We start from the raw sequence: 15,279 nt of genomic DNA, 5'->3' as shown, positions 1-15,279 counted from the left end.
GGCCAAGGAGGAAACACATAGAGCAGTTGATCCGACGGCCATGGAAGGGCGAGGGCATCCACCCCCTCCGCGCCGCGCTCTCTTCTGCGGCTGAAGAAGCGTGGAGCCTTTGCGTTGAGAAAGGTCGCCATTAGATCGAGGCGTGGAGTCCCCCAACGACGGATGATGAGATGCATTGCCTCGTCGGAGAGAGACCACTCACCGGGGTCTAGCTGTTGATGACTCAGGAAGTCTGCCTGAACGTTGTCCACCCCGGCGATGTGAGAGGCCGCTATCCGGACGAGATTGCTCTCCGCCCACTCCATCAGGGGAGTAGACTCGAGGGAGACATGCTTGCTTCTTGTCCCCCCTTGCCGACTGATGTAGGCCACTGTGGTGGCGTTGTCCGAGAGGATCCTCACCTCCCTGTGTCGCACCAGGGGAAGAAAACGCTGGAGAGCGAAACGCACGGCTCTCGTTTCTAGGCGATTGATCGGCCACTTTGCCTCCTCTGGCGTCCAAGTCCCTTGAGTGGCGCTTCTTTCGCAGATGGCGCCCCATCCCGCGAGGCTGGCATCGGAGGTCACCACCACCCAATTGGGAACCTCGAGCGAGACAAGCCACTAATCCAGGCTTTTCCTGGCTAATGGTGGAAGCGGCAGGATCACCTGATACTCCTGGGAGACTGGTTTCCAGCGGGATAGTAGGGACGCCTGCAGTGGACGCAGGTGTGCAAATGCCCAGGGTACCATGTCGATGGTGGAGGCCATTACTCCCAGGAGCTGCAGATAATTCCAGGCGGTTGGTTCTTCCAGAGCCGAAAACCGAGACACGTGCTCTCTCAGGGCTTGCGCCTTGTCCTGGCGCAGGAACACCATCCCCCGCCGGGTATCGAAGCTCGCCCCTAAGAAATCCAGGTGTTGCGAGGGCACAAGGGAACTCTTTGGAAGGTTCACTACCCAGCCCAGAGAGCGTAGGAATTGTACTACTCTGGCCACTGAGGTCTGACCATGTGAGAAGGACTTCGCTCGAATCAGCCAGTCGTCTAGGTACGGATGTACTAGGATACCCTCCTTGCGGAGGGCCACCGCCACCACTACCATGATCTTTGTGAAGGTCCGAGGTGCGGTCGCCAAACCGAAGGGAAGCGCCTTGAACTGAAAGTGTTGACCGAGAATCTTGAAGCGAATACACCGCCGGTGAGCCGGCAGGATGGGAATGTGCAAGTACGCTTCCGAGAGGTCCAGTGAAGCGAGGAATTCTCCCTTGTGCACTGCGGCAATCACTGATCTGAGAGTCTCCATGCGGAACCGGGTGATCCTGAGGGCCTTGTTTACCTCCTTCAAGTCCAGGATGGGGCGAAAGGAACCGTCCTTTTTGGGAACGATGAAGTAAATGGAATAGTGGCCCAAGCCCACCTCGTCGAAGGGGACGGGAACGATGGCCCCTATTTCCTGCAGTCGGTCTAGTGTTTGTTGAATCGCTATCCTCTTGAGATCCGAACTGCAGGGGGAGAAGATGAACCGGTCCCTCGGGGGGCGGATAAATTCCAAGGCGTAACCGTCTCTTATGGTGTCCAGCACCCACTGGTCCGTGGAGATAACTGCCCACTCCTCGTAGAAGTCCATGAGGCGGCCTCCGATCCGGGGAGGTGAGAAGTGGGCTCCTTTGGCATCATTGGGATGACTTTGTGGGCGGAATTCCCTGCCCTGGACCCTCTCTCGCGGGCCTCCGCCCACGAAAGAAACGAGACCAAGACTGGGGTCTTGTCTGCTGTGTCCGGGAAGCGGACTGTCGGTAAGACCTATAACGTCGCTGTGCCCTGGCCCTGGTTCTACCGGAAGAAAATGATCTGAAGGAACGCTGTCTATCCTCCGGCAGCCGATGCACCGAATTTTCCCCCAGTGACTTGATGATCTGATCCAGGTCCTCTCCAAATAAGAACTTCCCCCGAAAGGGGAGGGAGCCAAGGCTCGACTTGGAGGAAGCATCCGCTGCCCAGTTGCGAAGCCACAAGAGCCGTCGGGCTGCTACAACCGAAACCATGGACCGAGCCATTACGCGAAAGAGATCATATAGGGCGTCCGCCCTATATGCTATGGCAGATTCCAGCCGGTCCGCCTGGGCGGCCTCTTCGGGGGGCAATTCCTGAGAGGTGAGAAGCTGCTGTACCCAGAGTAAGCTGGCCCTTTGCGCGAGCGAACTGCACATCACGGCCTGCATACCCAGGGCGGAGACTTCGAAGACCCTCTTGAGGAAGGTCTCTAGTTTACGGTCCTGCGTATCCCGCAGGGCCGTTCCCCCCCGTGACCAGGATGGTTGTCCTCTTGGTCACTGCCGACACCGCTGAGTCCACCTTGGGAACCTTGATAAGATCCAAAAAATCCTCAGGGAGCGGGTATAGCTTTTCCATGGCACGTGTGACTTTCAAGGATGCCTCGGGAGTGTCCCACTCCCTGGTGAGAAGCTGTAGGAAGGACTCATGAATAGGGAAAGCCCTTGCTCTAGGACGGAGGGCGGCAAGTACTGGATCTCCTTTGCGAGACGAGGTGGCGACGGCAGGAGCCACAGGGATCGGCGGATCTGGAGGTGGGCCGAGGTCCAGCTCCTGAATAATGTGGTGGATGAGTTCATCCAGCTCTTCTTTTTGAAAAATCCGTAGGGCTCGAGGGTCGTCCCCCTCCGTATGTCCATCCGGATGCGCCTCCGGGGGTTCCGGGGAGATGTCTCTCACCGGCGAAGCCGCCCCCGTGGTATGCCGGGGTGGCACGGGAGAGGGACCTGGCAGGGATCCAGGCGTAACGGACGAGGCGGTGAGACCAACAGCAAGTTTAGGAACCTTGGGGGGAGGGGCCCCCAGGGGATTAGGCGCCTGCGCTCCCATACCCTGCAAATAAGCCATGTGCATTGCCAGAATAAAGTCAGGTGAGAAAAACGGAGAGCTGATTGGAATCCCTGGGGGGGGGACCGTCCTGGGAGCCCCGGTCGGACAAACCTCCCGCCGGGGGCAAAGCCTGTTGAGAGCCAGTGCAACCAATCCTGTCTGCATCTGGGAGCGAGTCCGTCTCACGCTGACCCCCTAAAATGGCCGCCCTTCCCACCAAAGACGGCGTCGTGGCCGGCCCGCGCCACCCGGGCTGAGGAGGAGGCAGGTCCGAAATCGCACCGGAGGACTGCAGGGGGCCTTCCCCGTCGGGGAAGCACCGCTCACAAAGCCCCTCCCTCAGAAATTGATTTCCCGGCTCGCCGCAGGCCTCACACCTCGAGGACCGCGGCATGTCAGCACCGGGAAAAAGAAAAGCCTCGGGGGGGGCCAAAGACGAGCTAGTGCCGCGGGGGGGCCTGGAAATGGCCCTAACAACCCGCCGAAGGGGTCCAGTAACTGCGGGGGAAAACCTCCGTTTTAGTTGAGCACACACCCACGGGCGGAGCTTGCGAACCGCGGGACCCCCAACGACGCGTGGAGCGGCCGGAACCACCGGCATCCACGGGGCACCACCAAAAAGACGCAAACCTGTGGAGAAAGAAACTCAAAAAAACTTCCACTTACCCCAACGGAAGAGGAAAGGAGTACAGAATAGAGAAGGCAAAGCCACAGACACACGCCTCCTCAAAAATTGAAAACTTTTTTTTTTTTTTTTTTTTTTTAACTTTAAGGATCCAAAATGAAGAGAAACATAAGACAGGGAAATACTGTGGAGAAAAAGAAAGAAATAACTAAAAATGAAGAAACCCTGTCAATCTGGGGGAGCTAGTGGATCCCCCCACTCGCATCTGCTGGAGTCAGAAGAATACTGAGCTCCAGCAGAGGGTGCACTACTCTATATGCTGACGCTCTCAAACTCTGTTCTGACTCCATCTGCTGGTCGGGGGATATAAAACCCACTGTCTGGACTGATACAGGTACGTACAGGGAAAAAACAATATAAACAATAAGAAATAAAACCAGGATTCAAAATAAGCATAATTTAAAAGATAGGTTTTAATTAACTTTCTGAAATTCTTGATGGAGTCTGATTGCCTGATTTCGAAGGGCAAAGAATTCCAGAGAGTAGGGCCTACTATAGAGAAAGCACATTCACGTGTGAGATGGAGTCTGGCAAGCCTTGGGGATGGTACATCAAAAAGACTACGTTGTGACGAGCGCAGGGACCTTGTGAGTTGTTAAAAGCGAAGCATGTCATTAGCCCAAACAATGGACTCATCATTCAGCAATTTAAAAATTGTCATTGCAACCTTGTACTTTATCCTCTCAGGGATGGAAAGCCAGGGAAAAGTGGTGGAAAAGAGGAACAGTGTCCCCCAGATAGATCCCATCAGGGCCAGTGCAAGGGTATTAAGTGCCCTAGGCAAACCTTCTGCCTTGTGCCCCCAACCCCCCCAGGTCCAAGCCCTGGCCCTGACCTCCCCAGCCCAAACACTAAGTAAAAATTATGCAACAATAAAATGAAGAAATATAAAACATCAATAATAGTAATCAATAATAGTAAAACCATACTAATAAAAGAATATTTCAAAATAGCAGACAAATAGAGCAATATCCAATAATTAAAAACTCCAAAGAAAACTGTTCCAGCCTCAAAACAAAAATTGAAAAACAGCGCACACATCAAATATTAACAACCAGTGATTAAAACTAACAAAATTACTTGGGAACTTTTGATTTTCAGATGCCCTGAGATTGTCATGGATTAGCTGATGGGGTAGAGAGAGGGGGTTGTTGTGCACATTTTCTTTCTCTCATATACACACACATAATTATATACGTTTGTTCTTTCTCACACACAAACACACACTCTCCCACACATGCACACTCTACTAGACATACACACATACACACACACACTTGCTTTCTCATCTCACACTGTCTCACATACTCATGCCCTTATTCACTCAGACAGGCCCCTTCTCTCACACACACACTTAGATTCCTCGTCTCATTCACAGTCATACTCTTACATACACTAACACCATCGTGCTCTTGTACACACAATCCCTCTCATCCATACACACACACCCTCATACAAGCTCCCTCTCTCTATCTCTCTCTCTCTCACACTCATATACACATTCCCTCATAAAGGCTCCTTTCTCTCTCTCACACAAACACCTTCCCTCTATCTCTCTCTCATACACCCCATAATAAAGACACTCTCTGTCTCTTGCACACACACACACACTTCACTCAGGTTCCCTCTCTTTCTGATACCCATTCCCTTACACAGGTTCCTTTTCTTACACACACACACTAACACACACATGCACTCTCACTCCTTCACACTGGCTGCCTCTGTCTATCTCATACACACACTGAGAGGCACCACTTCTAGCCTGTCAAGTCTGCTTCTCTCGGCTGCGAGCAGGATAGACTCCACTTGTGGCCCCACATGGCTGCTCTTTGCCACCCCCTACTGGTTGGCACCCTAGGCGACTGCCTAGTTTGACCTAGTGGATGCGTCTGTCCTGAATCCCATGCCCTCGACCCCTTCTAGAAGTCAGGTGGCAGACCAGCAGCCCTCTACAAGCGTCAGAAGCAACAACCTAACATAGAGGAAATGGAGTGGTGTTCGATAGCAGTGTCCCAGGGTAGGAGACAGGCAGCATCACATTTTATAATGAGGAACATTGCTGAAATGATTGCCTTTGATGGCCAGCCCCTGCAGCTGGTGGAGAATGTGGATTTTGAGCATTTTGTGCAGCTGGCATTCCCATCTTATAACGTCCCCTTCAGGACCATCTTTAGTGGGAAGGTCATCCCCAATCTGTGCAACCAGTGTCATAGTTGCATCCAGGCAGAGGGGCTGCTGGCTAAGGCAGTGGGGGATGGAGCATCAGGGTGCAGGTGGGTTTTGCCGCATACCCAGTCAATGGATGAGTCCCATACTTCAGCCAATGTTCTATCAGCTGTCAGAGAAATACTGGAAGGTTGGCAGATAGAAAGGCGAGCTAAGAATTTAGCAGGTTTCTTTGTCATAAACAATGGCACAAATATTTGTTAAGGCAATACCCGACAGGGTATCCAATGTTTTGTCTCAGTCTGCACCCGGTAGTGAAGGATACCGTGGGGTTAGGGCCCGAGGCCTATCAGATTGAATACTTGGCAGAGCTTTTAGAGAAGAGCAAGAAAATTGCAGGTAAGGCAAGTAATTGCAGGTAAAGATAGGGCAGCTTCTCCGAGAGAAGCAAGAGGAAATCTGGATGCCTCTCAGGCACCTCATTTTGATATTTGCACCTGCTGGAATTCAACGTACCTGATGCCCATTCATAATTTGTCTTAGGAAATTGGGATAGGTGTGATTTGCCCCCTGGGGGCATCGTGACTGGGCAGTCATGAGGCAGCTGGCAGATATCTGAAGCCCTTCAAGGAGCCATAAAGGACATGAGTTCCAGAAGCGCCAGTTTGGGCATTTTGATCCCAATGGTAAACTGTCTGATGGAAATGTTTGAGGGCTTTAATCAGGACATGAGAATGGAAGCAGAGGTGTTGCAGTTTGTGGACTGCTTGCAGCATCAGATGCATGAGATACTGATACCTCTGAGAGAAAACAATGTATGCAAGCTTGCTACACTGAAAGGAAATGTTGCCCTGGAGTCTGAGTGTCTCACACAGTGAAGCAGATTTGGGAATGACTGGTCTGTCAGGAGGAGCACCAGAGATATGGGCAGAATAGGGGTATAGCACAAGAGGAAACAGTGGCTACCTCAGAGAGCAGTGAAAACAGGAGCAGCACCCAGACAACGGCAAGTAGTAATGGGGAATTGGACAGTGACTCGAATGGAGCGGTAGATACTACCGTAGGCTTGCTGGGCAGACTGGATGGACCATTTGGTCCTTTTCTGCTGTCATTTCTATGTTTCTGTTTATCTCCTCCCCCTTTCTGTTAAGTTGTTGCCTACTAGTGCTTTTTTTTTAGCAAATGATTGAATTAATGGTAATTTCATTAGTGCATCGTAGGTGCAGGGGGGGTCTTTTCAATCACACTGTATAAAGACGCACGTCAAATCATTGGGCCGGCCTGATATTTCAATAGTAATGCTGGGCACTGCCATACATGGAGGACTTGGATTCCATCAGGTCTTCTGTTCCCCCCCCCCCCCCCAGCTAGCCAGGGCTGGGGATGCTGTGGAGGCAGTGCTCACAACCCCTGGGAAGGTGGAGAGTGTCATAATCGTTGTGCACTGGCGACACCCAGTGGCCAGAGTTAGGGCCCATGACTGCAGGGTTCTGGAAGGTGCCCTAATGTGTGGCCCCTGGCTGAGCACCGATGACTGGGTTAAAGTAAGTTGGCAGAGGGGGTTACAAAACAGAGAAGAAAAATCTCCAGCCCTGATTCTGAATAAGCCCAAAAGGAGAGCAAGAGGTAGCTGCTGGTCAAAAGAGAGAGAGAGAGAGAGAGAAAAAGGTCTCCTCTCCCAGCCCCCCGTTTTTAACCTGGTGCCAGTGGTGGAAGGTTGACTTCAGATGACTCTGCATGCAGATCATCACTGCAGTGATGATCTGCATGCAGATCATCACTGCAGTGACTTTACAGCTGCTCAGTGGTGGCTGGTCAATGCCCATTTAACTATATTTTTACAGCCAAAAAAAACTCTGCTAGGAATCTTTGAAAGCCTTGTAAAGTAGATGACAGCACCTCCTAGGCATCCAGCGGGGTCACTACTTCTAAATGTTTAAGTGATTCCTGCCTCCCTGATGCTTCTGGTCCCGGGCATAAAGCTCCCTTTCAGCCAGTTTGTTGCTTTTCCAGACTTGGCAGCCCAGTCCCTCCCCCTCACAGCTACACAGGGGCACGTGATTCCTGCTCCTCTGTTGCACATCCACTAGAGGGCAGACTACTGCTCTGGCTCCCTGCAGAGGAAGAGCTGGAGTCCCAAAATCCCAGTTCCCTCTCCAGTGGCTGCTTCATCAGGGAGAGAAGAGGAGGCCAGAGCTGCCCTGTCTGGATCCATCTCACTTCTGCACACACAAGCCGAGTCGGCAATGGGCTAGGAAAAGAAGGCTGTGGTGGTGGTGGTGAGGACTCATCCCCCCCAGCCTCCCTGCAAAAATTGACTTTGCCTACCCAGTTTAATAACTCACCAGCCGCCCCCCCCCCCCCCTTGCTGCAGCTCCATAGATGAAATAACATTTGTGCACTGACATTAGGATTGCCAACTGGGTCCATTCTATCAGGGCAAGGGGATCCGTTCCTGCTTTTATCCCACTGCGTACAGGGACGTGTGGTTCTGGTTTCTCCTAAGAAAAGCAGAAACCACAGGCCCGTGCATGCAGTATGGTGAGAAACCAGGTCCGAATCGAAATGGAGTCAGGGTGGCAGCCCTAAGCGACGTCATAAGCCAAGTTTCCGCTACTGAGCTACAAACACAATATTAAAAACAAGAGTTATTTTTTAGAACAGATTCTGTTTCCAACATCACACCCCACCAAGAGCAATTATTACAGGATTGATTTACAATAAAAATCTTAACCTCACAAATGCAGAGCTGTCGCCAGCTAAAATTTGCAGTGGATGCGTACAACAGGTATAGCCCAGTGTGGGAGCGTCACAGTGCGTTTTGCCAGATAGAACTAACCAAAGTCCCCAGAGACTTTCTCCATTCCTAATTCTCTCTGGCAGGTCTCTGCTAACAGGATACAATCAAAGACAGCGCTGATCTTTTCACCGAACGGCTCACTTATGTGCCAGTCTGTCCTGTTGTAGGAGGTAAAAGATGTTTCACCCTCACTACTAGCTGGAAAGATCTCATTATAGTCAAAAAAAAAAAAAAAAATCCCTCTCGTAGAATAAAAAGTTCTTACTATCCCCTTTCCAGCGTGGCGTAATCAGAGACCCCGAAGGTTCCTTCAATGCTCCCAAAGTTCCTGCTGCCCACAGTGATGTTCGCAGTCTCCTTGCCTAGATTAATGAATCTGTACAGAAAGAGCACACGGTGTTATTACTGCCTGCCGCCATTGGTAATGCTTTTATCTTTTTAACCCACAGGGTGCATTCCCCGGAGGGGATGGGGGAGGAAGATGAGGCCCCCTTCGTGTGGCTATTTACACTGCAAGTCGACAACAGATCAAAGCCAGATGGCACAGTTTTCAGCTGAAAAGAAAATGATTGTTGCCCATCGCTCTTCGTAACCAGACTCGCAGTGAGTGACTGATAAAAAGTGACCAAAGCTGAGTACCTGCCGAGGTCACTCGGGAACCTGGAACACAGCAGAGTGCAGATTTCCTTAGCTCTTCGTATGCTGTTTATTTGGTGGAATGAGCCCTAGTGGTTAGGACAGCAGGCTGAGAGCCTGTAAGCTGGGTCTCAAATCCTCCTGCTTCTCCCTGTGACCTTGGGCAGGTCACCTCACCCTCCATTGCCTCAAGTACAAACTTAGGGCCTCATTTGCTAAGGCTTTTCTCCTTTTTTTTTTGTTCTACGGGGGGGGGGGGGGGGGGAAAAAAAAAAGATGAGTAAATCTGGCCCTTAGATTGTAGGCCTTCTAAGGTTAGGAAAATACCTACTGCACCTGAAATATAACTTGCCTTCAACTGGGGTTTGGAAAGGTAAGTAATTACATCCAAATTTGGCAACCTGGGGGCCTCATTTACTAAGCATTGTTTCCCATCAACACATAATGGGAGAAAAGCTTTAGCGAATCAGGCTCTTGGCTTGCAATTAGTATTATGAAGAGCTCCAGGAGAAAATCAATTTGTATGGGTATCCTAGTTATGTAGTGTTAAGCCAGTTACCCTGAAAATTCAGAGCCCAGCCTTTCAAAACTGAAGGCTAGAAGTACTGGCAGAATGAGTCTAAAAGGCAGCGGTTTGACTGAAATCTGTTTCAGAAACAGAACATTGCATGCGTTGGGATCTGCAAGCATTCTTAGCCACTTAATCAAAACAACAATGACATTCAAAATCTTTGAAGAAAACATTGAGAGCCACTTTCCATATTCCAACCTCATATTCTGGAGATTGTTCAATCATTTCTTTCAATGTTATCAACCTCTTTAGGTTGGTGTTAGCAGAGGCCTGCAGGCCACAGGAGGAACAGTTCATCTTTGAACCATAGATATGGAATGCAAGGTCAAAGAATGATTATTGCCAGAGTCAACTATGAAAAAAATTCAACAAATGTGCAAGTTTTAAAGTAGAAAAACAGAGAAGCTACTATTGAAACGGCCGGGGTGTTTATTTTCCTTTTAAATCACACTGGTTTTCAGGTTTACTGAAATGTCACTTGGTGAATGTGTGGTCAAGTGTTGGAAAGATGTTTCGGGAGATTTGTAAAGAATGTGTTTAATTCTGATTGGAGGTCTCTGGACAGTAGTCAATTGCTTGCCGACCAAAGGCAATGAATCCGTGGAATATCTGTTATACCTGCTGGAGGGAAGTGAAAATAGGTTCTGTCACCCTGTCATTGCAGACACTTCAGGGCTTAATCTGGCCTGAAAGAAGCCTTTGGATGGTGCATGGTGTCAAGGCGATGGTTTTGGAATGTGCTGTATGCAGAATATGGGCAGAATTTGAAAGTGGCTTCCAAACAATGGCCAGTTTATGCAACCAGAGATGATTCGCACCTTAGAGCTGCCAGTCCTTTGGATGGCTTTTCTGTTAAGTCCTTCACCTAGAACAGAAAGAAAAACTCCCACAATTAAATCAAATGTATATCAGACACTAATATCTATTCTCTGTAACTGCATATTCACATGTATTTATTCTCTGAACTTGGAATCAACATATACAAATTATACTTTACATATGAGGAATCAGCACATAACAATAAAACATTTGGTAACAGTTCTGTACTATATATTTATTTTACAAATTTGTAGCTGTTAATCCACAGATTTTAGTAGGTAACAAGAATTACATACATAATATAAAAGCAAGTTTGCTTACCGTAAATGGTGTTTTCCGTAGATAGCAGATGAATTAGCCATGCTGTCTGGGTACGTCCTCCGTGCCACTAGGTGGCGGAGCTCTCTAAGATCACCCAAAGTCTTTTGACGAGGGGGCTCCCTCCTGCCCATCCTTATGCCTGTGCTCGAGGCTCCTCAGTCCGTGTTAAAGCAAGACAATATGCAATGACGGAACTGTCCGGGGAGGCGGGCGGGTCAGCATGGCTAATTCATCTGCTATCTACGGAAAACACCGATTACAGTAAGCAAAGTTGCTTTTTTCCCATAGATAAGCAGCTGAATTAGCCATGCTGTCTGGGAGTCCCCAGCTGAAGTATTGAGCGTAGTAATTAAGTCTTGATTGGTATGACAGTTATCGCTCAATACACCATAAGAGGCGGACAGTTATGAAGATATGGAAACTAATTAGTATTCTTTTGGAGAATGGTCTGCCCCATTTGTGCGTCATCCTTCGTCTGCTTGTCCAAACAATAGTGGGATGTGAAGGTGTGAAGTGAAGACCATGTGACTGCTTTGCAGATATCTGATAAAGGAACATCATGAAAATGGGCCACAGAAGCAGCCATGGCACGAATTTGGTGTGCTTTGGGTGTGGTAGATAGCGATTCCGAACGCTTCTGGTAACAGAAACGTATACAGTTTGTAAGCCAGGAAGATAATGTTCTCTTTGAAACTGGAAGACCTGGCGCATTTGGGTTAAATGAGAGGAAGAGCTGAGAGGGTCTGGTAGGAGAATGAGTGCATTGTTTGTAATATGCAAGAGCACATTTACAGTCCAATGAATGAAGACGTTTCTCTCTGTCATCTGTATGTGGTTTAGGATGAAAGATCGGCAGTGTTGTGGTTTGGTTCAAATGAAAGGTAGAAACTACTTTAGGCTGAAAATTAGGGTGTGTACATAGTGTAACTTTGTCATGGTAGAATTCCAGGTAAGGTGAGCAGTGAACCAGAGCTTGAAGTTCGTTGATTCTTCTTGCGGAAGTGAAAGCAACTAAGAATAGTACCTTCCAGGAAAGGTCCCTAAGATGGCAAGTGTCCATTGGTTTAAAGGGTAGCAGCATAAGTTGTTCGAATACTGGGTTAACATCCCATGGTATTGGAGGTTTTTTGATCGGAGGTCGAAAATGTAGAACACCTTTCATAAAGCGGGAAATGAGAGCATGACATGCTATAGATTCTCAATTAAGAAGATGGTAATAAGCTGATATTGTGCTTAGATGAACACGTAATGAAGCAGTGGCTAAGCCTTGTGTATTAAGGACATGGAGATAAGTGAGTAGTTTCTCGGGTGGACATGTGAGTGGATCTATATTCATAGTAGAACACCATGCAGCATAACGTTTCCATTTACGTTGATAGTTTAATCCAGTAGATAGTTTTCTTGATGCTACCAAAATGTCTTCAAGATGTGGAGAGATGTTCAAGTTCTTGAAAGGGAGCCGTTCAATCTCCATACAGTGAGATTCAGGGACGCATGGAGTGGATGAAGAAGTGAGCCCTGTTCCTGGGTGAGAAGAGTGGGGGCGTTCCCCAGAGGAATTGGTTCGCAGATTGAAAGATGGAGCAGGTAAGAGTACCATGCTTGACGCGGCCATGCTGGTGCGATCAGAATTAAGTTTGCTTTGTCTTCGATGCATCTCTGTATTGTGCGAGAGATCAGTGGAATTGGAGGGAACACAAAGTAGATTTTGAGACCAATCTAGTAGAAATGCGTCTTGTATCAACCTGTGAGGACTGGGGTAAACTGAGCAGAAAAGGGGGACCTTTCTGTTGCGTTCTATTGCAAAGAGGTCTATGTGGGGAAGATTCCATATTAAAAATAAACGATCGGCTACCGATTGATCCAATTCCCATTCATGTGGGTGAAAAATTCTGCTTAATTTGTCCGCTTTGGAATTGTTGATTCCCGGAATATATGTGGCTTGTAGGGAAATTTTCCTGCTGTGAGACCAGTCTAGAATGCCTATGGCTTCCTTGCACAGGTTCCATGAACTGGACCCTCCTTGCTTGTTTATGTAAAACATCGCTACTTGGTTGTCGGTATGGATCATGACGACGCGTCATAGTAGTTTGATTGATGTGATAAGTTTGATTGATGTGATAAGTTTGTTCCTGGAGTGACCACAATCCTTGAGTTTGTAGATTGGCAAGATGGGCTCCCCATCCCGTCGGCGAGGCATCTGTGGCGAGAATTAATGGATGTCGTATAGGTCTCAGTGGTGAGCCTTCTGTTAATGTTGGTGGACGAATCCACCAATGAAGATCCTTTTTCATACTGGTTGTCAATTTTATTTGAGTGGACAAGGGACTCCTGAACTGAGACCACTGGTGCTTCAAACCCCATTGAAGGCGACAGATGTGAAGTCTCGTGCTCTGGACGACATATGTACATGATGCCATATGACCCAAGGCAGTCAAGATTTGGCGGGCAGAGGTAACCATAAGGTTTATGAGACGGTGGGCCAGAGAAATAAGTGCTATCGCTCAGGGTTGTGGCAGAAAAGCTTTGTCTTGAATGGTGTTTATGGATGCTCCTATGAAGACTAAGGTCTGGGTAGGTTGAAGATGAGACTTTTTGTAATTTATGAGAAGTCCCAGATTGTTCAAGCAATTGATCGTTTGAATTAAACTGTTTCATAGGAGAGAAGGAGTTGAGGCTGCAAGTAGCCAATCATAGAGGTAAGGAAATATTTGAATTCCTTGACGACGGAGGTGTGCCACCACTACTGCTAGGCATTTCGTGAATACCCTGGGGGCCGATGAGTGACCGAAAGGAAGGACTTTGTACTGAAAATGCTTCTTTCCCATTTGAAAGCAGGATGTTGGATGCATTGGAATATGAGCATACGCATCCTTTAAATCTATGGAGCACATCCAATCCATATGTTGCAGGAAGGGAAGACTTGATTTGAGTGAGGTCATTTTGAATTTCTCCTTTCAAATGTGTTTGTTGAGAAGACGGAGGTCTAGAATTGGACGGAGACCTCCAGATTTCTTGGGAATGAGGAAGTATTTTGAATAAAATCCCATTGGATGGTGGGATGGTTGTACTTCCTGTATACAGTGTTGATGAATTAGGTGATTGACTTCTTGAAGCAGTCTCCCAATGACCACTCTGAGATCTTGCCGTAATTAAGTGCGGAAGACGAGGCGGTAACATGAAGTCGAGGGAATATCCGTGCTGAATTATATTCAGGACCCAATAATCTGTTGTGATATGCTCCATTGAGGAAGAAAAAAAGAAGGTTGACCTCCTACTGTTTGGGTAGGTAGTGGTGGCAGAATTACCTCTAAAAACTTGGTTGATTTTTAGTGGTTTGAGGTTCTGTAGCTGTTTTTGGTTGCCATTGTGCGCGTGGGCGCTGACGAGGAACTGACTGTTGATAAGGTTGTTGGTGATTTTGTGGATATGGTTGAGGCCTGTAGGTAGTATAAGGCCTATATTGGTGTCTCTGGTAGGGTCTTTTATATGAACTGAATTGAAGCTTAGAAGATGAGGAATCATGCTGAGTTAAGGAAAGTACAGCTACTTTTTGTTCCTTTAATTTTGCTACAGTTTCTGTAAGCTTATCGCCAAACAAGTTTTCAGGACGACAAGGAAGATTGGTTAACTTATCGTGAACATCTTCACGTACAGCATTGGCACGTAACCATGCCAACCTTCTGGCCGCTATAACATTAGCTGTTGTTTTAGCGGAGATTTTGAATCCTTCATAAACTGAGCGTACAAGATGTCTCAGTCCTTCCTCCATGTCATGGAATTCTGATGGTAATGTGCCATCTGTAGAATTTTGTTGAAACATAGGCTTTAAAGATTGAAGACACTCGAAAAGATACTGAACTACATAAAATTGATGATTCTGTATCTTAGCATTAAGGATTCCGGATTGGTATGCTTTACGTCCAAAATCATCGAGACTTTTGTGGTCTTTTCTAGGAGGGTTGTTTGAGTGTAAGCGAGATTTGCGTGCCTTCTGCATAGCTGATTCAACTACATCAGATGCATGTGGCAACTGCACATTAGTGTAAAAGGGAGAGTCCCTCATTCTATACTTCAAATCTGTTTTTCTTGAAGTAGGAGTTGTGGAATATGGGGAATCCCAAGTCTTTTCTAAAAGAGATTCCAGCACTGGAAGTGAAGGGAGTGCTGTAGTTTCAGCAGGTGTGTCGAATATTTTTAAGACACCAAACATTTCCTGCTTAGGGTCAGATATCTTTTTTGTCTCCACTCCCAATCTTTGACCTACTTTCTCCAGAAATTGAGAGTATGGAAGATCCTCCGGTGGCGAAACTGGTTCTGGAGGCAAGTCTTGAGGAGCAGACGGTTAGCCAGTTGACGATCCTGGTGATGATTGTGGAGTAGGAGAATCTACTAGTATTGGAGATGGTCTGCTGGGT

The 15,279-nt window shown here is 47.9% G+C and overlaps 1 protein-coding gene across 4 annotated transcripts in view; it reads right to left on the bottom strand.

Moving 5' to 3' along the window:
- The window catches only part of SLC15A2 (solute carrier family 15 member 2), a 273,407-nt gene that overhangs the window by 24,957 nt on the left and 233,171 nt on the right, over window positions 1-15,279 (bottom strand). For all 4 annotated transcript variants that reach the window (XM_029605210.1, XM_029605211.1, XM_029605212.1 and 1 more), the window contains 2 exons: window positions 10,540-10,586; window positions 8,780-8,890 (listed from right to left, as the gene is read on the bottom strand). In XM_029605210.1, the coding sequence (XP_029461070.1) occupies window positions 8,780-8,890; window positions 10,540-10,586 (158 nt within the window). The remainder of the gene's footprint in view (window positions 1-8,779; window positions 8,891-10,539; window positions 10,587-15,279) is intronic.

Source organism: Rhinatrema bivittatum, chromosome 6, assembly GCF_901001135.1.
Source record: "Rhinatrema bivittatum chromosome 6, aRhiBiv1.1, whole genome shotgun sequence".
NCBI lineage: Eukaryota > Metazoa > Chordata > Amphibia > Gymnophiona > Rhinatrematidae > Rhinatrema > Rhinatrema bivittatum.
The sequence above is the reverse complement of the archived record's forward strand: the minus strand, read 5'-3'. Positions and strand labels throughout refer to the sequence as shown.